The sequence below is a fragment of the Mobula hypostoma genome, chromosome 3, assembly GCF_963921235.1.
Source record: "Mobula hypostoma chromosome 3, sMobHyp1.1, whole genome shotgun sequence".
Lineage (NCBI taxonomy): Eukaryota > Metazoa > Chordata > Chondrichthyes > Myliobatiformes > Myliobatidae > Mobula > Mobula hypostoma.
In genome coordinates, this window is record NC_086099.1 from 84,407,858 (window position 1) to 84,433,295 (window position 25,438).

The 25,438-nt window shown below is 40.3% G+C and overlaps 1 protein-coding gene across 8 annotated transcripts in view; it reads left to right on the forward strand.

Annotated features, from left to right (window-relative positions):
• Window positions 1-25,438, forward strand: part of kcnip4a (potassium voltage-gated channel interacting protein 4a) — a 1,016,612-nt gene that overhangs the window by 933,559 nt on the left and 57,615 nt on the right. For 2 of the 8 annotated variants that reach the window (XM_063043371.1, XM_063043376.1), the window contains exon 2: window positions 11,821-11,926. The exons of the other annotated variants lie outside the window; for them this stretch is intronic. In XM_063043371.1, the coding sequence (XP_062899441.1) occupies window positions 11,821-11,926 (106 nt within the window). The remainder of the gene's footprint in view (window positions 1-11,820; window positions 11,927-25,438) is intronic. 8 annotated transcript variants of the gene reach the window in all.

The window sequence follows — 25,438 nt, forward strand, 5'->3', positions numbered from 1 at the left end:
CTGCAAAGACAACAAATTTCATGACATATGCCAGTGATATAAGATCAGAGGACACAGTCTCAGACTAGAAGCGTGCCCTTTTAGAATGGAGATAAGGAGGAATTTCTTTAGCCAGAGAATGGTGAATTCTTTGCCACAGGCAGCTCGAGCGGCCAAGTTTTTATGTGTATTTAAGGCAGAGGTTGATAGATTCTTGATTGATCAGGACATGAAGGGATACAGGGAGAAGGAAGGAGCTGAGAGGAAAATTGGATTAGTCATGATGAAATGGCGTAGAGTTCATGGGCCAAATGGCCCAGTACTGCTCCTATATCTTATGGTATTATGGATATTACACCTGATTAGGATTCTGAAGTGATGGGGACAAGTGTCTAAGAATCACTAAAATTCAAATGCCTTTAACATTTGTAACTGTAACAAGAGCTGCTTTCAGACTCTGACATGGATTTAATTTATTCCCTAAACTTGGATTAAACATGTTGAAGAGAAACAGAACAAATCTTTCTGGAAAAGCAGCCAGACCTCTTGAGTGTTTCTTGAATTTTTATTTTTCTGTCTCAAATTTCCAGAACCTTGCAGAATTTTTTTGTCTTCATGTTTATTAAAGAGTTATGCCAACTTGCTTCATTTACATTTTGTAACAGCAAAGTATTAGATACTGGAATATAAATCTTTCCACAGCTTAACAAAATCAATAAGTCTACACTGCTAAGAAAATGGAATTTTTTATCAAGTTATTAATATATATGTCAAGAAATTCTGTCACATAACACTTTTTCTCTGTTATGATCAAACATTGAATTGAGCTGGGGGAAGCATGATATCTACCATTTCCAAGTCATTTTACATCATTCTGAAGATTAAAGCAGCAATTCTTTCTCTGAGTCATATATGTATAACTGGCACAACTTCTATTTCAGTTGTGGAAAATTACACTAAGTTATCTGGGGAATAAGTGCCATTTAACACACATACGAATATTTGTGTGATGGAGATGGAAATTATGTGCAGTTCCAATTGCACATACTTTCCCATCTCCATCACAACCCCATGAAACCAACATGTACCACCCCATCCCCCGCCAGTTGATCCAATCTTCTGATTTTTTTGATTCCTTTACCTCTCATCCAACACCGTGGGCACAGTCACCTCCATCAATCGCTCTAACCCCAATCCAATGCCCTCAATGGAGACAAAACCATCTTTCTTCAACTTAACAATTTCACCTCAGTCACTAGACATAATTGATGCTGACATTCCCATTCACAGTTCTAATCCCTATGGAAGACATTCTTCCAGTGAAATCCCATTCCTGGCCCTGCTCCTTACTGAAGATCCTATTTCCAGCCTGATCTTCCAAGAAGATTCTATTCCTAGCTATAATCTCAAAGAAGGTCCATTTCTTCAACTTGATTCTCAGTGAAGACAAGGCCACATGAAGATGCAGCTAATAGATCCACTGCCTCACATCTCCAGAGACCCTGGTTCAGTCCTGGCCTGTCCACTGCTCCCCTTAAAAACAAATCATTGCATTAATTTCTGGAAGGGTACTTGCTGAATGTATATAGTTCTGCCCTACATGACAAAACTCTTGACAGTGCAGTATCTTCTGCAATGAAAAACCCATTGCACTCACTGGTGAGTGGGGTAAAGATTCTGAGCATTATGGGGAAGGATGAAAAAAATCCTTATAAAGGTGCTGGAATGAATATTGACAGGCTGCCATACAACACCCCAAATTTATCTGGCTGATAATGCACTCAAAGGACAAACGTATCTGCAATTCAGAAATAATAAAATGTATTAAGAAATGATGAGAACAGTCTAAAAGGAAATTATTTTAAATAAATTTTAAATAAATTGTAACATCAGAAAAAAACGGTAATCTAAAACTTGCTTTCCAATCCGTTTAAATGAATGGAGAAGCTGTTCCTGTGTCAGGCCTAACTGGAACAATTTTTTCAAGTGGATACCGTACTTTTGGTGGCAGGGCATTGTCAGAGCATCTCTGCCCAGTCCTTGCAGAAGAATCTTCTACCAGCTAAAACCTAATGAAGGGAATTGTAAAATTCGGGCCAATTAAAGATATTATTGGAATGCTGATTCCTGCAGTTAATGGCCACATCTTTACAAGAACATAGAGGTTAAACTAAACTTACACAAAGCCCCAAGTTCCACATTGCAGTGAGCAATTCACTGCACTACAACTGAATAGGTCTTATTTGTTTAGTAATACAGTGGAGAATAGGCCCTTCCAGCCTCCTGCACCACCCTGCCCCAGCAATGCCTGACAAACCTGACTAACCCTAACCTAATCACACAACAATTTCTCATGAGCAATTAACCTATCCAGTACACCTTTGGATTTTGGGAGGAAACCGAAGAACCCAGAGAAAACCCACACATTCCAAGGGCAGGATGGCATCCTTACAGAATGGCACTGAAGTTGAACACTTGAACTCCAGAATGCCCCGAGCTGTCATAGCGTCTCACTAACCACTATGCTACCGTATCTTGGCAGGAGTGCAACCTAGATTGACTAGAATGATGTCTGGACTCCAAAGTTTAGATTATGATAAGAGAATGCATAAACTATGGTTGAATTTCTTTGACTGTAAAAGTTATGACAGTGATTTGATTGAAGTTTTCAAGATACAATGGGAAACTAAAGTGGTGGATAGAAATAATTCCCATTTGGGAAATATTTCTACATGTTGACTGTTGGAGAAATTTGGAATTTTCTTGCTAATTGTAACTTGGACATAAAACATCGAACAGAACAGCTCTGGACTGGCCATTCAGCACACCACGTTGTGTTGGTATTGAAGCCAGCTTATACTAAATGTTCCCTTCCTACGTACCATCCATATCCTTCAATTCCCTTCATATTGATAGATTATTGTCAACAAAAGTTATTAAGGACGTAAGGAAAAGGCTGGTGTGTGGAGTTCGGTCAGGGATCTGTCATGATCTCATTGAATGGGGAATTAAGGTCATGGGACTGAAAGGCCATTTCCTACCCCTCTTCCTATTTTTCAATGCCAATGAAATGAAAAAAAAATCTTCAGCAATGTCCTCACGTAACAAGAAACTGATTGACACAAATGGACTCCAATTGCTGTCACTGACCTGAATCTATCAATCTTTCTATGAGTTTCCATACAAAGAAATCGATTTAGAGTATGAGATTGAGATGAGTAGCAAGGGAACAAACAATCAGCATATCCACAGAGCATTCTGTGGGGGCAGGTGGTTCAAATATTCAAAGAAAATAAGCTGGAGATAGTCTACAGGTAAATCATTAGACTCTCAGTCTGAAGACAAATGAGTTGAGCAGAGTTGGCTCCAGCTTCATCAAACTAAAGTATAAACTCTGCTGGTAGATAAGGTTATCCTCACCGGCCTATTACACTCCTAAAGCAGCAATTGACCACATAATAGGCTTGTGAAATAAACACAGGGGAAGTGAAGGTTTGTGCTATTTTTAGCAGATCAAAACAGGCTACTGACAAATGGATGCATTTGAACCAAACAGGAAGTTTGTGTATTTGAAAGAAAAGAACAAACCTATCTCAAAATGCAAATGGCACTGGAATATTGGATGTAAAAACGTGGAAAATAGCTGGACTTTAATAAGGTACTTTGTCAGAGACAACATCTACACTTTTAAAATTGTTGTTACACACTGAGAAATCATTGAGATTTATTTTAACTTTCTCAAGTATGATTTCTATATGCATAAAAGACAAAGGATGATTATTTTTTAAATGTTAGGTAATGGTGCAGTTAAGATTTTTAATATCAGTAGTTTTTATTTATACCATTTAATTTGTATAAAATTACATTCCACAAGTTAACACTAATAACAATTATTCAATATTATGACTCACTGCTTGGGAAAATATTGAGCAATATTTAATAAAACATTTTTGCCAAAATTTCCAAGCTCTGTTGCTACGTAAATTAGGTTCCATGAAAGAGTGCTATCATGAAATCTACAGGATGTACACAGTAGATAAATTGATAGAAAGTTTTTCTTTAATTAGAGAAAAATCATTTAAAACAATGCCATAAAAATGTGCTGAATTCTGGGTATTTTGTATATCCCTCAGTGACAGTTGATATTCCAACAAAAGTTTTTGATGTTTGCTTGAGATGACAGATAGTGAATCTTTACTATGCACAAACGGATTCTTACATTCAGTTTTACTAAAGAAGGAAGGGCAGAATTTAGAATTCAGAATCAGGTTTCGTATCACCTGCGAATGTCGTGAAACTTGTTGTCTTTGTGGCAGGAGCATAATGCAATACATAAAAATAGCAAAAAGTTAAGAATTACAGTAAGTGTATATATATACATATACTTCCTGTAGAATTTGGAAATACTCAAGCAAGCAATTCAGCACCAGCAGAGATAAACGAGTTAATAGTTCAGGTCAGTGATCTGACATAAACTGAGAAAAAGTTCAAAAGCAGAATTAGAAATATGTTTTATACTTTGGTTACTTTGGTTAATTACTTTGGTTCTGTCTTCACTAAGGAGGACATAAATAATCTTCCAGAAATAGTAGGGGACAGAGGGTCCAGTGGGATGGAGGAACTGAGCGAAATACATGTTAGTAGGGATGTGGTGTTAGGTAAATTGAAGGGATTGAAGGCAGATAAATCCCCAGGGCCAGATGGTCTGCATCCCAGAGTGCTTAAGGAAGTAGCCCAAGAAATAGTGGATGCATTAGTGACAATTTTTCAAAACTCGTTAGATTCTGGACTAGTTCCTGAGGATTGGAGGGTGGCTAATGTAACTCCACTTTTTAAAAACGGAGGGAGAGAGAAACCGGGGAGTTATAGACCGGTTAGCCTAACGTCGGTGGTGGGGAAACTGCTGGAGTCAGTTATCAAGGATGTCATAACAGCACATTTGGAAAGCGATGAAATCATCGGACAAAGTCAGCATGGATTTGTGAAAGGAAAATCATGTCTGACGAATCTCATAGAATTTTTTGAGGATGTAACTAGTAGAGTGGATAGGGGAGAACCAGTGGATGTGGTATATTTGGATTTTCAAAAGGCTTTTGACAAGGTCCCACACAGGAGATTAGTGTGCAAACTTAAAGCACACGGTATTGGGGGTAAGGTATTGGTGTGGGTGGAGAATTGGTTAGCAGACAGGAAGCAAAGAGTGGGAATAAACGGGACCTTTTCAGAATGGCAGGCAGTGACTAGTGGGGTACCGCAAGGCTCAGTGCTGGGACCCCAGTTGTTTACAATATATATTAATGACTTGGATGAGGGAATTAAATGCAGCATCTCCAAGTTTGTGGATCACACGAAGCTGGGTGGCAGTGTTAGCAGTGAGGAGGATGCTAAGAGGATGCAGGGTGACTTGGATAGGTTGGGTGAGTGGGCAAATTCATGGCAGATGCAATTTAATGTGGATAAATGTGAAGTTATCCACTTTGGTGGCAAAAATAGGAAAACAGATTATTATCTGAATGGTGGCCGATTAGGAAAAGGGAAGGTGCAACGAGACCTGGGTGTCATTATACACCAGTCATTGAAAGTGGGCATGCAGGTACAGCAGGCGGTGAAAAAGGTGAATGGTATGCTGGCATTTATAGCGAGAGGATTCGAGTACAGGAGCAGGGAGGTACTACTGCAGTTGTACAAGGCCTTGGTGAGACCACACCTGGAGTATTGTGTGCAGTTTTGGTCCCCTAATCTGAGGAAAGACATCCTTGCCATAGAGGGAGTACAAAGAAGGTTCACCAGATTGATTCCTGGGATGGCAGGACTTTCATATGAAGAAAGACTGGATGAACTGGGCTTGTACTCGTTGGAATTTAGAAGATTGAGGGGGGATCTGATTGAAACGTATAAGATCCTAAAGGGATTGGACAGGCTAGATGCAGGAAGATTGTTCCCGATGTTGGGGAAGTCCAGAACGAGGGGCCACAGTTTGAGGATAGAGGGGAAGCCTTTTAGGACCGAGATTAGGAAAAACTTCTTCACACAGAGAGTGGTGAATCTGTGGAATTCTCTGCCACAGGAAACAGTTGAGGCCAGTTCATTGGCTATATTTAAGAGGGAGTTAGATATGGCCCTTGTGGCTACGGGGGTCAGGGGGTATGGAGGGAAGGCTGGGGCGGGGTTCTGAGTTAGATGATCAGCCATGATCATAATAAATGGCGGTGCAGGCTCGAAGGGCTGAATGGCCTATCCTGCACCTATTTTCTATGTTTCTATATTGCAGAGTAGGGAGAGGAGAGAACAAAAAGAATGACTGTGATTGGCTAGAGATCAACAGAGAATGAATGGCATAAGTGGTGATGCTACCAGCTGGAAACCATTGGGAAATATATTAATTAATTTTAAAGAGATGTGGACACAAATGAAAACAGAGAAGGGAAAACAAGATAAAAATCCAATTCTAAATGGAGGTGATGCTGGAAATCTGAAATAGAACAGCAAATTTTGAAAATATGCAGCAGATCAGATAGCATCACTGCAGCAGTATGCAGTGCTAATGTGTCAAGTTGATAATCCTACATGAAAACTGGCCAGTTCTAATACAAGCTGGGAAGGTTGGCCATTTGAAATGGTTCAACTCAATGTTGAGTACTGAGGATATTCAAGTGCCTAACTTGAATATTCTATTCCTTGAGCTTACACTGGGCTTTGCTGGAACAAAGCAAATGACCAATGATCAGAACCAGAATGGGATGGAAAATTAAAGTGAAATGTAACTGGAATCTGAAGGTCATCTTACCAGGTTGAACAGAGGTGTTCTTCATTTGTTTTTGTCAAAGTAGTGGAGACCATATCTCAGGAATGAAATGTGGTACATAAAAATGAAAGATGCATTCCACTTGGAAGAAGTGTTTGGGTCCATGAATAGTGGGAACAAAATGGTAAATGTGTAGGCTTTGCAGTTCCTACCATTGCATAAAAAGGTGCCAAAACAGAAGTTCTGATTTAAAAATAAGAACATAAATTGATAGAGATGAAGAGTGATCCATGGAACTGGAAATGCTCCTTCAGAATGTTGAAAGGGGAAAAGTGAAGATAGGTCTACAAGTGCTGGAGAGCACAAAGCATGATCCTTTGGATGCAGACATTGATTGGGTGGAAGGTGAAGATAAAGGGAACACTAGCGCTGTTGAGAGTAGAAATCTGAAAAGTGGAACATTACCTTGGAACATAAGCTGTTCTGTTCGGTGGAGGGAATAATGAACATTAAATCAACTGAAAGGTTTCAAGAACACCATAACATTTTCTACACATCTCCACTGTGTGCCTTTTAGGCTACAAGCTACTCATGAATATTCCAGGAAGGTCTGCTCAAAATTCTCTTGCAGTTGGTAACAGGAGACTTATAATTTAGTTCGAATTACATTCTAGGGTGCCACTGATTAAAAATCTGTACAATGCTGTATAAATTGTTATTATAAACATCAAAGCTCTCTTGTCTTATTGTGTCATTATGGTGACATAAGATCTAAGCAATAGCAGTAAAGAACAATGGAGTTGCAACTATTCTCCAAGATGGTTCATCATTGTAAGTTAGCCTCAACCAAATGCACTGAAGATATAAATAAAGTGAGGATATCTTACTGTAGACATAGTAACATTGAAATTCCACAATAATGAAATATTGTCTCTTATTATGCCACTTTATGATTGTAACAATAAGTTAAAAGCAACCTGTATGATTTAGAAAATTGATAAAATGCTGCTGATTATCTATTACCAAGTGAGAGGTTCATGTTACTATGTGCAGGAACGGACTGGTGGTTGGGGTAAGTGATATATTAATATTATTTTTAAAACTGTAGCAGAGAACTGGAAGGCAAAAGTACAGATGTGAAGCCCAAATGGCAGTGTTCTGTCAATCTGGAGAAGGTGTACTACATGTGGATTCCTAAGGAAGGTGGATTACATTTACGCCTATATATAATTGATCATGTCAAATCGTATGATTTGGATCTTTAGAAATGATAAAATGGTAATTTAACATTCCCTGATACCCAACAATATCCAATTTTTTCTGGTCAAAAGGAATCTTGGAAAACTTAAGCCTGCCAAGATGGGTGGGAGACATTCAAATATGGTTATGTCTCTAAACGTTAAACCTAACCCACCTCCAACAGGCTCTGTACCAGCTTAAAAGAGGTAGGTAGGTGATCGGGCAACCAATGTGCTCTGCAGTGGTTTAGTATAACTATAATTAATGGGGTTATCTGTCTCAAATGTTAACAACCTTTCAAGTATAACTTTTCAATAAAAATATCAGTATGAAGTAGGAAATGGAAACATCCAGCCCCTCAGATTTGCTGCAATTTTCAATCAGGTCATGGCCGATCGAGTCACGGCACTGCTGCCTTCTGTTCTTCCCATGTCCTTCACTCTCTCATAGCTTGTCATCAATAAATATAACTGGAGGGAAATGATAATGGTCCTAAGTCCTGGAGGAGACCTGACATTTTTTCTCTTTCTGCAACATGGCAACACAGCTACTATGACCCATGTTAAAATACTTTACTTAATCTCCATATTCCCTCCCCAATTCAACACCTTCCACAGTCCAGCTAACCGCCTTTTTACTTGTGTGATTTCTTCTCCAGTTTTGATGGTCTCTGCCTGCTTTTCTCTTTGCTCCAAGTAAATGCAGCGTGGTTTACTGGCCATTCTGACCAGGCAACGGTGTGCTTCTCAATCTGGCTGGTTGCAGGCTACGAAAAATAGAGAAAAGATTAAAGAGATCATCACATCCAGCAACACCTTCTGGTTACCTGCATTTCTGTGTTTTTCAACCACAGTGGCCCATGGGCCAATATTCCTTCCTCTTCCCTACAATAGCAGAAGCACTCTCTCTAAACTTTTTCAAATGTGAATCCAAAACAAACTCCTTTGAAACTTCCTTCTGCAACAAACTAAAAAAAATCAAATTTCCAATTTAATCAAATATTTCAAGAATGCATATATAGCCCCTAATTGTTATTCAACTCTTATAAAACATAAGCTAGGAGCAATATGTAAAATATTTTTCTTACTGTTACATATTGATGTGCTTGACAAGGAGATGTGGTAATAATACATATAAGCTGATTACGACTATGAGACATAGGAGCAGTAATAGGCCATTCAGCCCATCAAGTCTGCTCCACTATTGCGTCATAGCTACTTTATTATCCCTCTCAACCCCATTCTCTAGCATTCTCCCTGTAACTTTTAACACCCTGAAGAATCAACAAACTATCAACCTCTGCTTTAAGTATACTCAATAACTTAGCCCCCAAGAGTAATCCCACTAATACCTCATAAAGCTTCAACATTGCATTCTTGTTTTCGTATTCCAGTCCTCCAAAATGAATGCTAACATTACATTTGCCATCCTTGCCACTGACTCAATCTGCAAGTTCACCTTTAGGGAATCCTGCACAAGGACTCCCAAGTCCCTCTGCACCTCTGATTTTTTAACTTTCTCCCCATTTACAAAATAGTCCATGCTTTTATTCCTTCTGCCAAATTGCATGACATTGCACTTTCCTACATTATATTCCATCTGCCGCTTCTTTGCCCATTCCCCCAATCAATCTAAGTCCTTCTACAGACACCCTGCTTCCTCAACACCACCTGCCCTTCCACTTATCTTCGTAATGTCCACAATCCTGACCACAAAGCCATCAATTCTTTCATGCAAACCATGAGCATACAACAAAAAGAAGCAATCCCAACATTGACTCCTGCAGCACAATACAAGTCACTGGCAACCAACCAGGAAAGGCCCCTTTTACTTCCACTATTTGCCTCCTGTCACTCAGCTGATCTATCCATTCTAGTACTATTCCTGTAATACTATCAGCTCTTATTTTGTTAAGCAGCCTCATGAAGGACTTCTGAACATCCAAATAAAGAACGTTCACTGACTCTCCTTTGTCTATCCTGCTTGTTATTTCCTCAAAGAATTCCAACAGATTTGAATTCCATTCAGGCAAGATTTCCCCTTTCGAAAGTCATGCAGACTTTGTCCTATTTTATTATGTGCCTCCAAGTACCCCAAAACCTCATCCTTAATAATAGACTCCAACATTTTTCAAACTGCTGAAGTCTGACTAGCTGGCCTATAATTTCCTTTCTTCTGTCTCCCTCCCTTCTTAAAGAGTGGAGTGACATTTACAATTTTCCTGTCCTCCAGAACCTAGTGATTTTTAAAAGATTATTACAAATGTTTCCGCAATCTCTTCAGCTACCTCTTCCAGAACCCTACGGTGTAGTCCACCTGGTCCTGTTGACTTACCTACCTTCAGATCTTTCAGTTTCCCAAGCACCTTCTCCCTAGGAATAGCAACTACACACACTTCTGTCCCTTGACACTCCCAAAATTTCTAGCATAATGCTAGTTTCTTCCACAGTGAAGACTGTTGCAAAGTACTTAATAAGTTTATCTGACATTTCCTTGTCCGCCATTACTACCTCTCCAACATCATTTTCCAGTGGTCCGATATTGACTTTCACCTCTCTGAAAAATATATCTGAAAAAAACTTCTGGTATAATCTTTTATGTTACTGGCTGGCTTACCTTCTAATTTCAATTTATCTCTCCTTGAGGCTTTTAAAGTTGGCTTCTGTTGGTTTTTAAAAGCTTCCTAATGCTGTAACTTCCCATTAATTTTTGTTCTATTATATGGCCTTTCTTTTCCTTTTATGCTGTCTTTGACTTCACTTGTCAGCCACAGTTGCTTCACCCCCTTTGGAATACTTCTTCATCTTTGGGATGTATCTATCCTGTGCCTTCTGAATTGCCCCAGAAACTCCAGCTATTGCTCTTCAGTTATCCTTCCTGCTGGTGACCCATTCCAATCAACTTTGGCCAGCTTCTCTCTCATGCCTCTGTAATTCCCTTTTCTCCACGTAATACTGATACATCTGACTTTATCTTTTCCTTCTCAAGTGAATTCTATCATATTATGATCACTGTCCCCTAATTTTTTCCTTTACCTTAAGCTTCCTAATCAAATCTGGTTAATAGCACAACACAGAATCTCAGAATTACTGTTCCACTAGAGGCTCAACCACAAGCTTCTCTAAAAATCCATGTCACACGCATTCTGCAAATTCCTTCTCTTGGGATCCAGCACCAACCTACTTTTCCCATTCTACCTGCATTTCAATACCCATGACAGTTGTAAAATTGCCTTTATTTCATGCATTTTCTACCTCTCTTTGTAATCTGTTTAGGAAGATATTTACTATAATACCTGATATTATAATTTTAAGCACAGTTTTACAATTGGCAGTATAATTAAACCTAAAATCGTTACGATATTCTCAACTTTCAAATTGCTTTGTCTATGTTCACATATAACACAAAACTTATATTATTAATTTAGCCATGCTCTTTTATACTTTAATGTTGCTAAATAGAATTTCACAATCAGGGAGGATTCAGGCCTTTTTTTTTCTCTTTCCGTCTGATGAAGTCTGATACCCAAATACACATTACCTCAACAGGGAATAAAAATGGATCTGTTTTTTAATGAACTCTGCTACTTTCAGAATTTTTGTTATGGTTTTCCTATGTATATATTTATCATGTAAATCAATAAACAATGTTGAGCCTCAATGAGCTTGTGATCTTGAAGTAGGTTTAGAAAATTTGAAGGTGTCCTGCTCTCCAAAAATGGCACCCTCAAACTAAAGCAATTCCTGCTTGTTGCATGCCTATAACTTTAAATCACTGAAAATGCCACACTGCATGAAGCATGCTCAATGTTATTTTTGGAACCCAGAATTAACAAATACTGATGATGTATCTTCTAGGTTTCACCTATACACAGAATGCTACCAGGCGCAGCTTAAAAGAGCGTCTCAGGAAGCTCTTCCCCTGTTCTGTTGCCAAAAAGTCATCTACCAATGTTCAAAGCAAGTTCTTTTTTTTTGTTCTTATGGTGCTGTTTATGAATGCTTTCTTAACTTTGGCTATTCCTAATGTTTAACATTTCACTACTAAGTAATACATTGTAGATCTGAGTTTGTGCTTTCCTGATTATCACCTTTAAATATATTAAGATATGATGGAAACAGAGAGAGTATCCTCATCTTGCAAGGGTATAGGATGGGTTTATCTCATCTAGAAGCCAAAAGAGATTTATTCATCTACATCTCCACCCTGCTGCAAAGGTATTGTGACTCACACTGTCCCCAACTTCAGGAATTTAAAGGTTGCGTCCAAGTCTGCTGTCATCCCAGAGTCTTCATACCGTTGCTTAAATGCATATTTAACTGCGGCGTCCCTGTGATCTTTGAACCAGAAAGAGCCCGAAACTTTCACCATATCAGATAACATCTACAGACAGAGAAACAGAGTAAAAACTTCAATTCAATGGCCTTTCAGCCAAATGGGATTTCTGTCTCTCTCTTTTACCTTGTTCATCCTTTGTGTTTTCTTTATTATTTTCCTTCATGTTTTTTAATGAGATTTTAATGCATATATCTTCACTACCAAATAATTTCACAACCAACCAATAGATTGGGTGCAATACTGGGATGTAAATTTGCTCACTGTGCTGTAGGAGAGACAAGCTCAGGGAATGAACAAGATGAACAGCCCACCAAGAATCGGCCAGGCTGATCATATTGTCAGTGATGGAACACATTGACAGATTGCCAGGATGGATGACTTCACTGGTGACTGGCAAGGTTACTGAAATACCGGGGATTGGACAAGTTCTCTGGGTTGCCACGGATTTGTGAACTTCACTGGTCTAAGGTAAATCAGACATCTTCACAGGACCACAAGGCAACAAGAAAGCAAATGCAATTTCTGACCACAACACATGGAAACTATTAATTTTCCACCTGTCAACTAGATATAGTGCATGCAACAGAAAAATAAGTTCTACCCCATTCATTTAATTGATCTTTTATCTTTGAATCAGCTCAACAGTTTGCAATGAAAATTGAACAGCATTCCTTTAATCCATATTTTCCTTCTCTGTCATTATGCAAATTAAAGACATGTCAGTGTCAGTCAAACTGACAGACTGACATGTCAAACACTTTCAGTGATACAGACATCCTTTTCTGTTTATTTTATCTAATTCTTCCCTCAAAGTTTTTGAATAGTCAGTTGTACATTATTCTCTACATTGCTTAAATGCTCAGATTCATAAAGTCAAAGGAAATAAAAAACTGAAGATTTGCCTGACTAGATATTCAGTGCAGGTAGATGGGACTAGGTGAGAGTAAGCATTCGGCACGGACTAGAAGGGCCGAGATGGCCTGTTTCCATGCTGTAATTGTTACATGGTTATATTACTTTCTGAACACTGTGGCTGAATACCAAACTGGATATAAACTCAGAGAAATAACAGCAGCTGAGTCGATACTTTATTCAAATTGAAAACAAGGTGACAAATTCTATTTTTTTTGTAATTTATTTTTTATTAAATTTCATCATCAAACAAACATTTCCATAAGATGTATTTCAGATACTGTACATATATATCATATAATCATATTTGTCACAAATCTCCACATAATATTTATCTGAGGTATACACTTATAGAAAGGAGAGGACAGATTCATTTCCAAAAACTCACGAAAGCACAGATATAACATCTCTGTCTGAAGAAAATCTAACTTCTGTTTTCAACATCACACTCAATTAACATAGATTATACTTCGGCTTTCTTGTGTTTTCATCACTCCTTGACAGAATTCTGGGCAGTATTTAACATTGTACATTAATGTGATGGTCTTGATTGCTTCTAGTTAGTGGAGTACATGCTCATTTCTGATTACTTTCATGCTTCCCAAAGCAATGTATGCCATACCTCACCCATGGTGATTAATTTGGGTTAAAAAAAATATACGGATAGTACTGAATATCTGGCTATGTCCCAATTTCAGACTAGCAGCATGCAAGGCTCAACCAGATCCCCAATTTTAACTTAAGCAAAAATTGAGTGTCAAAGGATAAGGCAGGAAATGATTCAACTCCACCTCTTTCCCCAACTAATGTGAGGACCAAAATAATGCCTAAATAATGGCCCATCCAGGAAGAAGCTGTCAGAGTTAACATCAACAGTGGTGGGTGACACTGAAAAATGGCTTGTCTGGTTAGCAGGCCTTGGATTTCCTAGTTGGATCAGGAAAGAATACTGGTCTTCAGGTCCATCAAGAACTTACAGTATCTAAAGAGCTTTAAATACAGTAGGAAAGCTGACCGGCATGACATATTTTGCTGTGCATAAAATGTTCTGGCTCTTAATCAGCACACAGTTAAACTTGTATTACCATTGTGCAATCACTGTTTAAAGTAGAGCTGATTCCTAGGGGAAGGAAGACTTTCTTTGCTAGAACTCATTTATGACGTGGCACACACACTGCCATCCTAAGACCAAGCCCTGACCATTCTCTTCTGTCCAGGTGGGATGCAGGGTGGAATTGAAATAATTCCCAAGGTGCTCAGAATGTGTCTCAAATAGATCTTAGAACCTATTTGAATAATTTCAGCCTTCTGTTACAGTCGCCTAATTATATCTCTGAAATTGGATTGTATATGTGCACCTGTGCTCCCTTGTGCGGTGGAGAGGTCTGCACATGAGGCTTGATTCTCACAGAGATTTCATAATTATCAATATAGATCTCATTCAAAAATAGCTGATCTCTCATCCCTTGTAATTGGATCTTCAAATTGCATTTCATATTGATATCTTTCCTTTCATTCTCTATGGAATAATTAAGGTTTCAACATTTTTTTAGTATATTCAGTCATTTATAACTGCAGATGAATAGTTTATTTAAATTTTCTGAAAATAGCAGGTTTTTTCTATCACACTGCAGTGAGGCATATTACTTCAGACGTTAATACAGAAGTATTCTTACAAGCAGGAAGATAAAAACAAGTAGAATATTTAAGATTCACATTGATTTATTAGATGTGCATCAAAACATACAGTGAAATGTATCATTTGCATTAACAACCAACACACCTGAGGGTGCGCTGGGAGCAGCCCACAAGTGTTGACACACATTTCAGCAGCAACATAGCACACCTACAATACTGGGGCAGAACTGCGTAGTACACAGCAAGCAACAAGACAACAACAAATCAAGCCCTGGTCCTCCATCCCTCCACACATACACAAGACAGGCTACCTTCTTCGGCCTTCGGCCTCCAGCAGATGTGGGCTGATACACATTGGGCTTTGACTTTCCCAGCAGACTCACAGAGATTCCAAACACGAGGTTCTGGCCAACAGGCCTGGACTTCCAGGCTTCCAAATGGAGTCTGGGCCTCAATCCATGACATCGACTCCAGGATCTGCTGATCACTGAACACTGAGCCTTGAACTCCGCATTGGTCAATGACCAGATCCCGAACAGCAGGCCTCGAATTCTGGTCTCACCAATTCATGTACCTAGAATGTCATCAATCTTCTTCACTTGCCTGCATGGAACTCCGACTCCAGAAACCACTGACATCTCACTGACCCTAGTGGGACCACAGTCCTCATCCATCTTGGCCCAACATCTGGCCGGACATTGGCCATCTGACCCTGAAACCTTAAGCTGACCCTTAACACCCCTCTCTTTAGTCTCCTTATCTGGAAATTGGGTTACATGACATGTTTATATCTACCCAACAGGATTGCTATTCTCCAATTGCCTCCTGTCCGCGCAGCTGGTCCAAACCAGTATGCTAATTTCCAGAATTCTATTCGAGTAAGCAGCATATCATGTGCAGGCCTTGTTGTTGCTGGTGAGTGGGATGGGTGGCTGCCAGCAGCTAGGGGAAACCATGAGCTCCATTGCACAATCAAAAGTCCCAGGAGTCACAGGACCAGTCTCCTGAATCCATGAACATTAAATATGATTATACTCAATGAGAAGGAAAGGAAGAAAACATAATAAAGATTTACTAGTTATTCTATTATTTTTGAAGACATTGTAGTATTCATACTGTGCTGACACCTTCTATAGGCTCCATGCTAAATGCATAAAAACTAAGTATGTTATTCGGACCCTCCGCTCAAATAGCAAATATTTACAACTGTGGCAAGAACCAGTAACATATATTTTCCATCAACTCTCAAAAGCATTTGTCCTTTATTCTGGAAATCCCATGGTTTTGGCTTCATGTACATGTACCTACCTTTAAGAAATATGACAGCAGGGTGGCAATATTAATTCCAAGAATCCCATATCCTTTCATTTTTTAAGCAATTTGGGGGGGATTTGTGAATTGCTGGTTCAATCAACATTCAATTTTCATGCCTGGTTGTATTTCAGAATCAGAATCAGGTTTAATATCCCTGGCATTTGCTGTGAAATTTGTTGATTTGTGACAGCAGTGCAGTGCAATACATTAAAAAACCATAAATTGCAATAAGATATATATTTAATTAAATTAAATAAGTGGTGCAAAAAGAGAGCAAAAATATTGATGTGGTGTTCATGGGTTGGTTCAGAAATCTGAAGCTGTTCTTTAAACATTAAGTGTGTGTCTTCAGGCTCCTGTACCTCCTCCCTGATGGTAGCAATGAAAAGGGGTCATGTCCTGGCTGTTGAAGTCTTTAATGATGGATGCCACCTTTATGAGACATCGCCTTTGGAAGATGTCCTTCACTCTGGGGAGGCTAGTGCCCATGACAGAGCTGACTGAGTTTGCAACCACCTGCAGCTTTTTTCCAATCCTGTGCAGTGGCCCCTCCATACCAGACAGTGATGCAACCAGTTGGAATGCTCTCCAAGGTACATATGTAGAAAGTTGCCAGAGCCTTTGGTGACGTACGAAATCTCCTCAAATTCCTAATTAAATATAGCCACTGTCGTACATTCATTGTGATTGCATCAGTATGTTGGGCCCAGGATAAATTTTCAGAGATGTTGACACCCAGGACTGCTCACCCTTTCCTCAAACATTTCCTTGGTTTTACTGGTGTTGAGTGCAAGGTTGTTGTTGCAATACTACTCAACCAGCTGATCTATTTCACTCCTATACACCTTCTCATTATGATCTGAGATTCTGCAAATAACAGTTACGTCATTGGCAAATTTATAGATGGCATTTGAACTGGCCCTAGGCACACAGCCATGGGTGTAGAGATAGTAGAGCAGTGGGCTTAGCACACATCCTTGAGATGCACAGATGTTGGTTATCCATGAGGAGGAGATATTATTTCTAATCCACACTGACTATGGTCTCCCAATGATGAAGTCAAGGATCCAGTTGCAAAGGGAGGTACAGAGGCCCAGGTTTTGAAGTTTATTGATTAGTTCTGAGGGTATGATGGTGTTGAATGCTGATCTGTAATCAATAAACAGTAGCCTGATGAAGATAATGCTGTTGTCAGGTGGTTCAAGGCCAAGCAGAGAGCCAGTGAGGTTGCATCTGCTGGTGACCTATTCTGGTGGTAGGCAAATTGAAGCAAGTCCAGGTCCTTGCTTAAACAGGAGTTGATTCTGGCCATGCCAAACCCCTCGGAGAATTTTATCACGGTTGGTGTGAGCGCAACTGGGCGACAGTCATTGAAGCAACTCACCCTGCTCTTCTTGTGCACTGATATGATTAATGGCCTTTTGAAGCAGCTTGGAACCTCCAACTCAGCAGTGACAGACTGAAAATATTCTTAGACATGCCCAGCAGTAGTTTGGCGAGCTTTTCAGTGCCCTACCAGATACAGCATTGGGCCTGACACTTTGTGAGGATTCATCCTCTTGAAAGATGTTCTGGCATCAATCTCCGAGACAGAGATCACAGGATCATCAGATACTGCAAAGGTTCCCACAGGTGTAACTGTATTCTCCCTTTCAAAGTGTGCATGAAAGGTATTGAGCTCATCTGGGAGTGAAATATCATAGCCATTCACTTTGTTTCACCTTGCTGGAAGTACTGGCCTGCAAACTCTGCTAGAGCTGACATGCATCCAATTCCATCTCCAACTTCAATCGGAATTGTTTTTTCACTCTTAAAATAGCCTTCCGTAAGTCATACCTGGACTTTTGCATAGTCTGGATCACTAGTCTTGAATGCCTGACATAAGGGTGGTGGCTGGGAACGGACCCAAGTGCAAGACACAGACACTGAAGTACTAGGGACAGGACTAAGATACAGGGCAATGGCAAGTACATGGACAGGAAAACTAGGAACCTGGAACAGGACTGAACAAGAGAGCTAGGAGCCCAGGCTTGGACTCTGAGCCAGAGACTGGACAAGGACTCAGTACCTGGGTCTTGCCTCTGGCTCGGACCCCAGAACTAGGCAAGGACGAGGCTTGGCAGGCAGGTAGGACGAGGCTGGAGTCTTCAGGCTAGAAGCTAGAGGCTAGAGACTTGGCTTGGCAAGAGGCTAGAGGCTCGAGGCTAGAGACTTGGTTTGGCTTGGCTTGGCAAGAGACTAGAGGCTAGAGGCTAGAGACTTGGCTTGGCAAGAGGCTAGAGGCTCGAGGCTTGAGACTTGGCTCGGCTTGGCAAGCGGCTAGAGGCTCGAGGCTCGAGGCTCGAGGCTCGAGGCTAGTCTTGGCTTGGCTTGGCAAGAGGCTAGAGGCTAGAGGCTGGAGCCTACAGGCTCGAGGCTAGGCAAGAGCCGAGGCAAGGCTTGGCAGTAGGCTGGGGACTTCAGACTAGAGGCGAGGCTGGAGGCTGGAGACTTGAGGCGAGGCGAGGCTGGAGGCTGGAGACTTGAGGCGAGGCGAGGCTGGAGGTTGGAGACTTGAGGCGAGGTGAGGCTGGAAGCTGGAGACTTGAGGTGAGGCTGGAGGCTGGAGGCAGGAGACTTGAGACTTGAGGCGAGGCTTGGCTTCTCCTGGGCAGGGCGCGGATCACCACCCGACAGAGGCAAGGGACAGGAAGGGACAGAACCAACCCCAGGTAACGGCAAGACGGCCTGGCTTACCTGGGCAGAGGCAAGGGACAGGAAAGCAGCTAGGTACGGGGTGGCTCCAGGACAATACAGCAAGACATGGCAAGGCTTCTGGCAAAGCAAGGCGAGACAGAACTTCAGGTGAGGCAAGAGTTACCAGCAAGACAAGGCAGGGCTTCAGGTGAGGAAACAGAAGGCAGGGGAAGGGATACAAGGAGTAAGGACAAGAACAATCCAGCGGCCATGCCCTGCTCTCTGGAGGTATTTATGCAGCCAGCTCCATCTAGCATCAGCTGACTCAATTAGAGTTCAACAAGACAGAAACAGGGTAGATAGGAAAACCTGGAGCAAGGTTCAATAGACCAGACCGTGAACCGGAATATGGACTTCACGGACCAGACTATGACAATGCCACAGATCCAATCCTCAGCAGACTACAAATCTCCTGGTTCATCCAAGGCATTTGATTTGGGTATGTCCGGTATGTTCTTGAAGGCACACATTCATCCACTCAGGTCTTGGTGAAGTTGGTGATGTGTAGCATATTCATTCAGATTTGAAGATGAATTCCTGAATGTTGTCCAGTCCACCAATTCAAAGCAGTCCTATAAGCACTCTTCTGCATCCCATGACCATACCTCTGTTTTCCTCACCAGATGTTCTGCGGTCCTTAAACTCAGTTTAAATGGTTCAGCATGGACTAGACGGGCCAAAGGGCATGTTTCTATGCTGTATTTTTCTATGACTCTCTGACTCCGCCTGTATGCTGGGAGTAGAAGTACAGCCAGTTGATCAGATTTGCCAAAGTGCGGGCTTGAGTTTATATGGTAAGCCTTCATGATAATGGTGTAACAGTGGTCAAGTGTGTTTCCTCCTCTGGTGGTAGTTAGTCAGAGACTTCTTCAAGCTGGCCTGGTTGATAGCCCCATAATGATCAAGAAAACATCAGGGTGAGCTGTTTCATGACTGTTGATCCCAGTGCTCAGCTCCTCCAGTGCCTGCCTGATGTTGGCCAGGGGTGGAATGCACACCCCTACCAGGATCAGGGTGGAAAACTCCCTGGGCTGATAAAATGCATGGCACTTGATGGCTAGATGTTCCTGGTCATGCAGCATGAGGAGTAAATCATAAAGCACACTCTACCTGTGCTACCTTTAAGAGACTCTGCTGTTCTCTCCATGCATGGATGGTGAAGTCCTCAGACTGCAGTGCTGCATCAAAAATGATGGGGCGAGCCATGTTTCCGTGAAGCAAAGTACACAGTGGTTCCTGAGGTCCCACTAGCTCTGAGGTTTTTAAAATTATTTTCCAGACACTGTACATTTGCCAGCAAGAAGCGAGTGTCACAGGGGACTGTGTTTTGAACTTACTTGCAGCACAGCACGCTTCCCACATTTCCTTTTCCTTTGGAGTTGAATACTTATAAAAAGGTTGTAATCTCTGGATAGCTAACTGTGGGTTTAAGAATAGGATGGAAACATGGAAACCCATGGAATTTTGGCTGTGTGCATTCAGAGTTAGCTTGCACGTAGATGGCAGAGGGTGATTGTAGATGGAGTATTTTCTACCTGGAAGTCATTGACCAGTGGTGTTCTGCAGGGATCTGTTCTGAGACCCCTGCTCTTTCTGATTTTTATAATTGACTTGGATGAAGTAGTGGAAGGATGGGTTAGTAATGCTGCAAATGACATGAAGACTAAGTGTTGTGGATAATTGTAGATGGTTGTCATAGTTTACAATAGGATGTTAATACAATCCAGAGCTGAGCTAAAATGTAGTAGATGGAGTTCAATCCAGAAATGAGGGAAGTGATATACTTTGGAAAATTGAACTTGAAGGAAGAGTACAGGCTTAATGGCAGAATTAATAACAGTATGGAGGAAGAGAGGAATCTTTGGATCTACATCCATAGATTGCTCAAAGTTGTCACACAAGTTGATAGGGTGCTTAAGAACGTGTGTGGTGTGTTGGCTTTCAGTAATCAGAGGACTGAGTTCAAGAGCCACGAGGTAATATTATAGCTCTTGTTAGACCACACTGGGGAGTATTGGGTTCAGTTTTGTTTGCTTCATTATAGGAAGGATATGGAAGCTTTAGTGAGGGTGCAGAGGAGATTTACTGGGTTGTATCTGGATTAGAGAGTATGTCATATGAGGGTAGGTTAAGAGGTGGCTTGTTAAATATATATAAGATGATAAGGGACATAGATAGAGTGCACAGTCAGAGAGCTTTTTTTCTAGAGCAGCAATGGCTAATATGAAAAGGCATCATTTAAAGGTAATTGGAGGAAGATATAGAAGGGATGTCAGAAGTAGTTTATTCACAGAGCCTTGGGTATATGGAACACGTGGCAAGGCATGGTGGTAGAGGCAAATACATTAGGGTTAAATGATCTTGGAGTAGGTTAAAAGGGTGACAAAATATTATGGGCTGAAGGATGTGTACTGTGCTGTACTAAAACTGGAAAGAACTGAACCTAGTGCGTAGCAGGAATGTTGAATGTACCATTTTAAAGGAAGGTTATTACCTTTTATTTAAAGAGCATGGAGAAATTTAGCCTTTGTAGAATTTTACCTGAAGAGATTGGAGGTGAGCAAATCACATCCCTGAGGAATACCCCAAATAAGGGGAAGGTGTTATTAATGTGAGTGGTCATTGAATTCCATTGATCTCGACCAGTTGCGGTTTATTTGAGGAAAGAATGTTGAGCAAGTCAACAGGAAATGCCCCGTTGACTGACTTACTGATGAAAGCCTTTTTATCACCACATTAAAATTTTATGTCAATTTTAGGTGAAGGAAAATATATCTCAGAAGATGTCCAAGAGGTTTGTTGTGTTTAAAATGCCAGCCAGGACTTACTGCATTTTGCTCAATACAAGTAGAAACTCTAGAAAGATAAATCATAATTTAATGTTATTCTAACATTTTTAGAAAGCAAAATAAAGCACCCTTCAAATATAGCCAACACTCTAAGTCTCTCTCTTGAGTCGAAGAGACTCTCTTGATTACTCAATTTCACATTCAGTGCCTGGTTATTGCATCTGGTTGGTTCTATTTATCATCCTGCTTTCAATTTCTTGCTTGTAACTTAAATATTAAGTAATTAACATTTAATTAATTATTAATTCAATACTTAAATGGGTCTGGGATGTGAAAATGGCAAAATTCTCCATATGTTGCACTTATTTTGCAGAGACAAGTTGCAGTTAGGAAGTTTGCTTTATGAAGAAGTTGATGTACAGTTTATTTAACTAGAAATCACTCTGAAGTCACAGAGTCATACAGAAGTGGTCTCCACTCACTTACACGTGTTAACCCATACGTTGTCATCAGCTCCTCCTCTCCCTTTGATTCTCCTCCCACGCACCTACTCCAAAAGAAACTTATAGAGGCCAATTGGTAGCAGTGTGACCTCTCAAGTCAAGTATTATGCTCTTCCTTAATGAAAAACACCTGTGCGTGACTTTGTTTAGTGTGGGGAGGCTGATGCGGGGGGCATGCATACTTGACCGATTGGGATCAGGGTCCAGCGGCATGCTATGCAAGATGACAGGGATTCTTCACCAATGCACCCTCTCTCCATCTCCATTGCCATTGTAATATGTCATCATCTTCGGCCAGCTCGTCTGTTGAGGTCTTGGTTGAATTGCTCTTGATCTGGAACCTCCCCCTTGACCTGACCACTATGGGAGCTAAGTTCCATATGGCATCACGCTCAGGATCTCAGGACTCTCAAGCCTCTCCACTCTGACAAGGTGATAATCCTCGCAGAAGAGTGGCCAATTAACCTACCAAATAGCACATCTTTAGGATGTGGGAGGAAACTAAAGCATCAGCGCTCACCCACCCATATGACCAAAGGGAGAATGTGCAAATTCCACACAGATGACACCAGTGTCAGAAATGAACTGGAATCACTGGAGCTATGAAGCTGAAGTGCTAGCTACCCAAAAGACGAGCAAGGGATGAAAAGTCTCATGCTCTACCAACTGAGCCAGCCTGTTTCATAAGAGAAGAGTGAAATTAAGCAGAATACTACAAGGCCAGGAGTTCAATCCAGCACTCCCATGTGGCAGGTATGACTTCTGCCACAGAACGAGATAACAAGATAAATAAGTTAAACATCGTTTTGCCCATTTCTAAAATGGTGGCAGTGGTGAGGGAGGGTGCGAGGAGGGGGTGATGTGCGTGAATTTTGCTGGGATCCAGGGTTCAATCTGCACCAACTTCTAACCCAACTTCTGCCTGCTTTGGGACTTCAGTGTCAAAGAATTGAATTATATGTCAATTACTTCCCACTAGACCTCCTTTGGTCTGTGGCAGCCAGACTAAAGATCACTAGACAATGATGATGAAAGAGTATTCACTTTGATGTGGAGTCAGGGTCTACAACAAAGGTGCTGGTGCTTGCTAATTTCTATCACTTCTGTTCTGCTCATCTCTTACTCCCCCACTTATGGGCAGTATCAGCCAAACACACTCTGTAGTGTACTAGGGAGTTTAGGTTCTGGTCAATTTAACTCATTCACTTGGTCTTCAAATTCAAGACGCAAACATGATAGATTAAGGTAACAGTAGTACACTACTTGACACTGTGTCTTAAAATAATTGCAACTCATTGTCCTTGGTAATCATTTCTCTACCAGTTAATAGACATAATCTACTGACATAATCTAAAGATCTGAATGTTTTTACGGCTCTCATCACAATTATGGAGATGAGGGCAAAAGAATTAAATCATGTCAACCTTTGTTTTTGTGCAAAATCATTGTTGGTTTGGAATCAGAAAACTTTATTTCCCTCATAATTAACATATAGGCTAAATGCTGGAAAAGGGGGCTAACTCAGGTGGGTAACTTAGACAGCATGGACCATTTGGGCAAAGGCCACCGTTCCATGTGCTGTGATTCTATTGCTCCTTAAGAAAGATAGAATTAACAGGAAGTTTTTAAAAATACATCTTCAACATTAACTTTTAACTGAGGAAATTAGACTGGTAGTTTTATTTATGGTATTCTTTAAAATATAACTTAATCTTTTTTCATCTATTTCTAAATCTGCTTGGTTATCAGAGATTACCCCTAGGGACAAAGAAAATTTCTGGCAGTACAAAAGCAAATGGTTGTTTCTGAGTCTCAAAGCTGTAACATTGAATTGGAGTGCACTCAATAGCAACACTGCAAATGGTTTCAATGATTAAAAAGTCAGCACGTAACTGGAATCTCATGGGCAATTAGTGATGGGAAATGTATGTTACCCATGCTGCATAAATGTCTCATTTAGAAGTGAATCCATTTAACAAGTTCCCACTTCTTTCAAAATGATTTTTCTAATAATTGTCTTTTTCAAATATTCCTGAAATTTTTTTCATGACCAGAACGAAAATAAATCCAAAATCTCTCAGGTTTAACCACTTAAATTGATCCATTAAACTGTCTTTTGAAGCTTTTACTGCTTCAGTAATATTTTGAGCTGAGAACCTCATTCACTGCAAGACAAGCCTAGAATTGAAACTGGTGGTTTTTGCCTTGGATTGTGGTGAAAATTTGGATTGTGCAATTGGAGCATTGCAACAATTTCCCATGTTACATATATTAGTAAAAGTTAGTCACTCCTACAGATATTTATTCTCTTTGTTTCCACACTGGAGGTTATCTTCAAATCATTTTGAAAATAAGGCCACAAATACCAAAATATTGAGGTAAATTTAGTGTTTTATTTATTTCCTGAAAGAACACAAGGGGCAAGTTTACTGCAGCAATTGACACTTCTACACATTTGAAGAAGTTGATTAATCTGAAAGAAGCAAAGAGAGTGAAAGATAGAGGAAGGTAGTTGTAGGTACAACCTTCGAATTCAGAGGAGATAGAGCTTCCTTTGAACTTTTGTAGGGCAATGAATGAATAAGCATATAAATGACACTCAAACAATCAATGATCTATAGATCTGTCATGACTTTTGCAAAATTAAATTATGTGGGTGAAGAAGATACGAAGAGGGCTAAATTTTGTGCATTCAGAATTTGAATTGCTGAGTGACAAGATGCTGAAAATGAATGACTTTACAACTGACATTATCAGAGTTAGGAATATGAAAGTACTTTGTGGGAAAACTATCAAGTAAGGTAGCTCCCAAGACTTCAGAAAATTATTACTCTAATCAAAATGATATATGGATTGCATACTATTGTCAAGGCCAGAAATTCTACTGAAGTGAAGTAGACCAGAACACTACTGCTCTTTGGTGCCTATTATAAACCAAGTAGATGGGCATTGGCGAATGCCATAATTTCTCAAACTTCCAAAATAATATAAATCCAGTTATACGTAACTTGCATTGCAATTATCAGTGTGCATGTGCATGTTAAAACATTGTCAGTTATTAGCAGATTCTAAATGATTTTTTAGTTATTTAATGTTATAAAATCATGATATTAGAAGTTTGCATAGGAAAACATGACACACGAATGTAACCAAAGTAAGCCTCTGAGACCAGGATATTAAGAAATGCAACAATAGGAAGTTTTTTAAGAGAACTTCCTGAACTATTGACACAGAATCCAGACCTG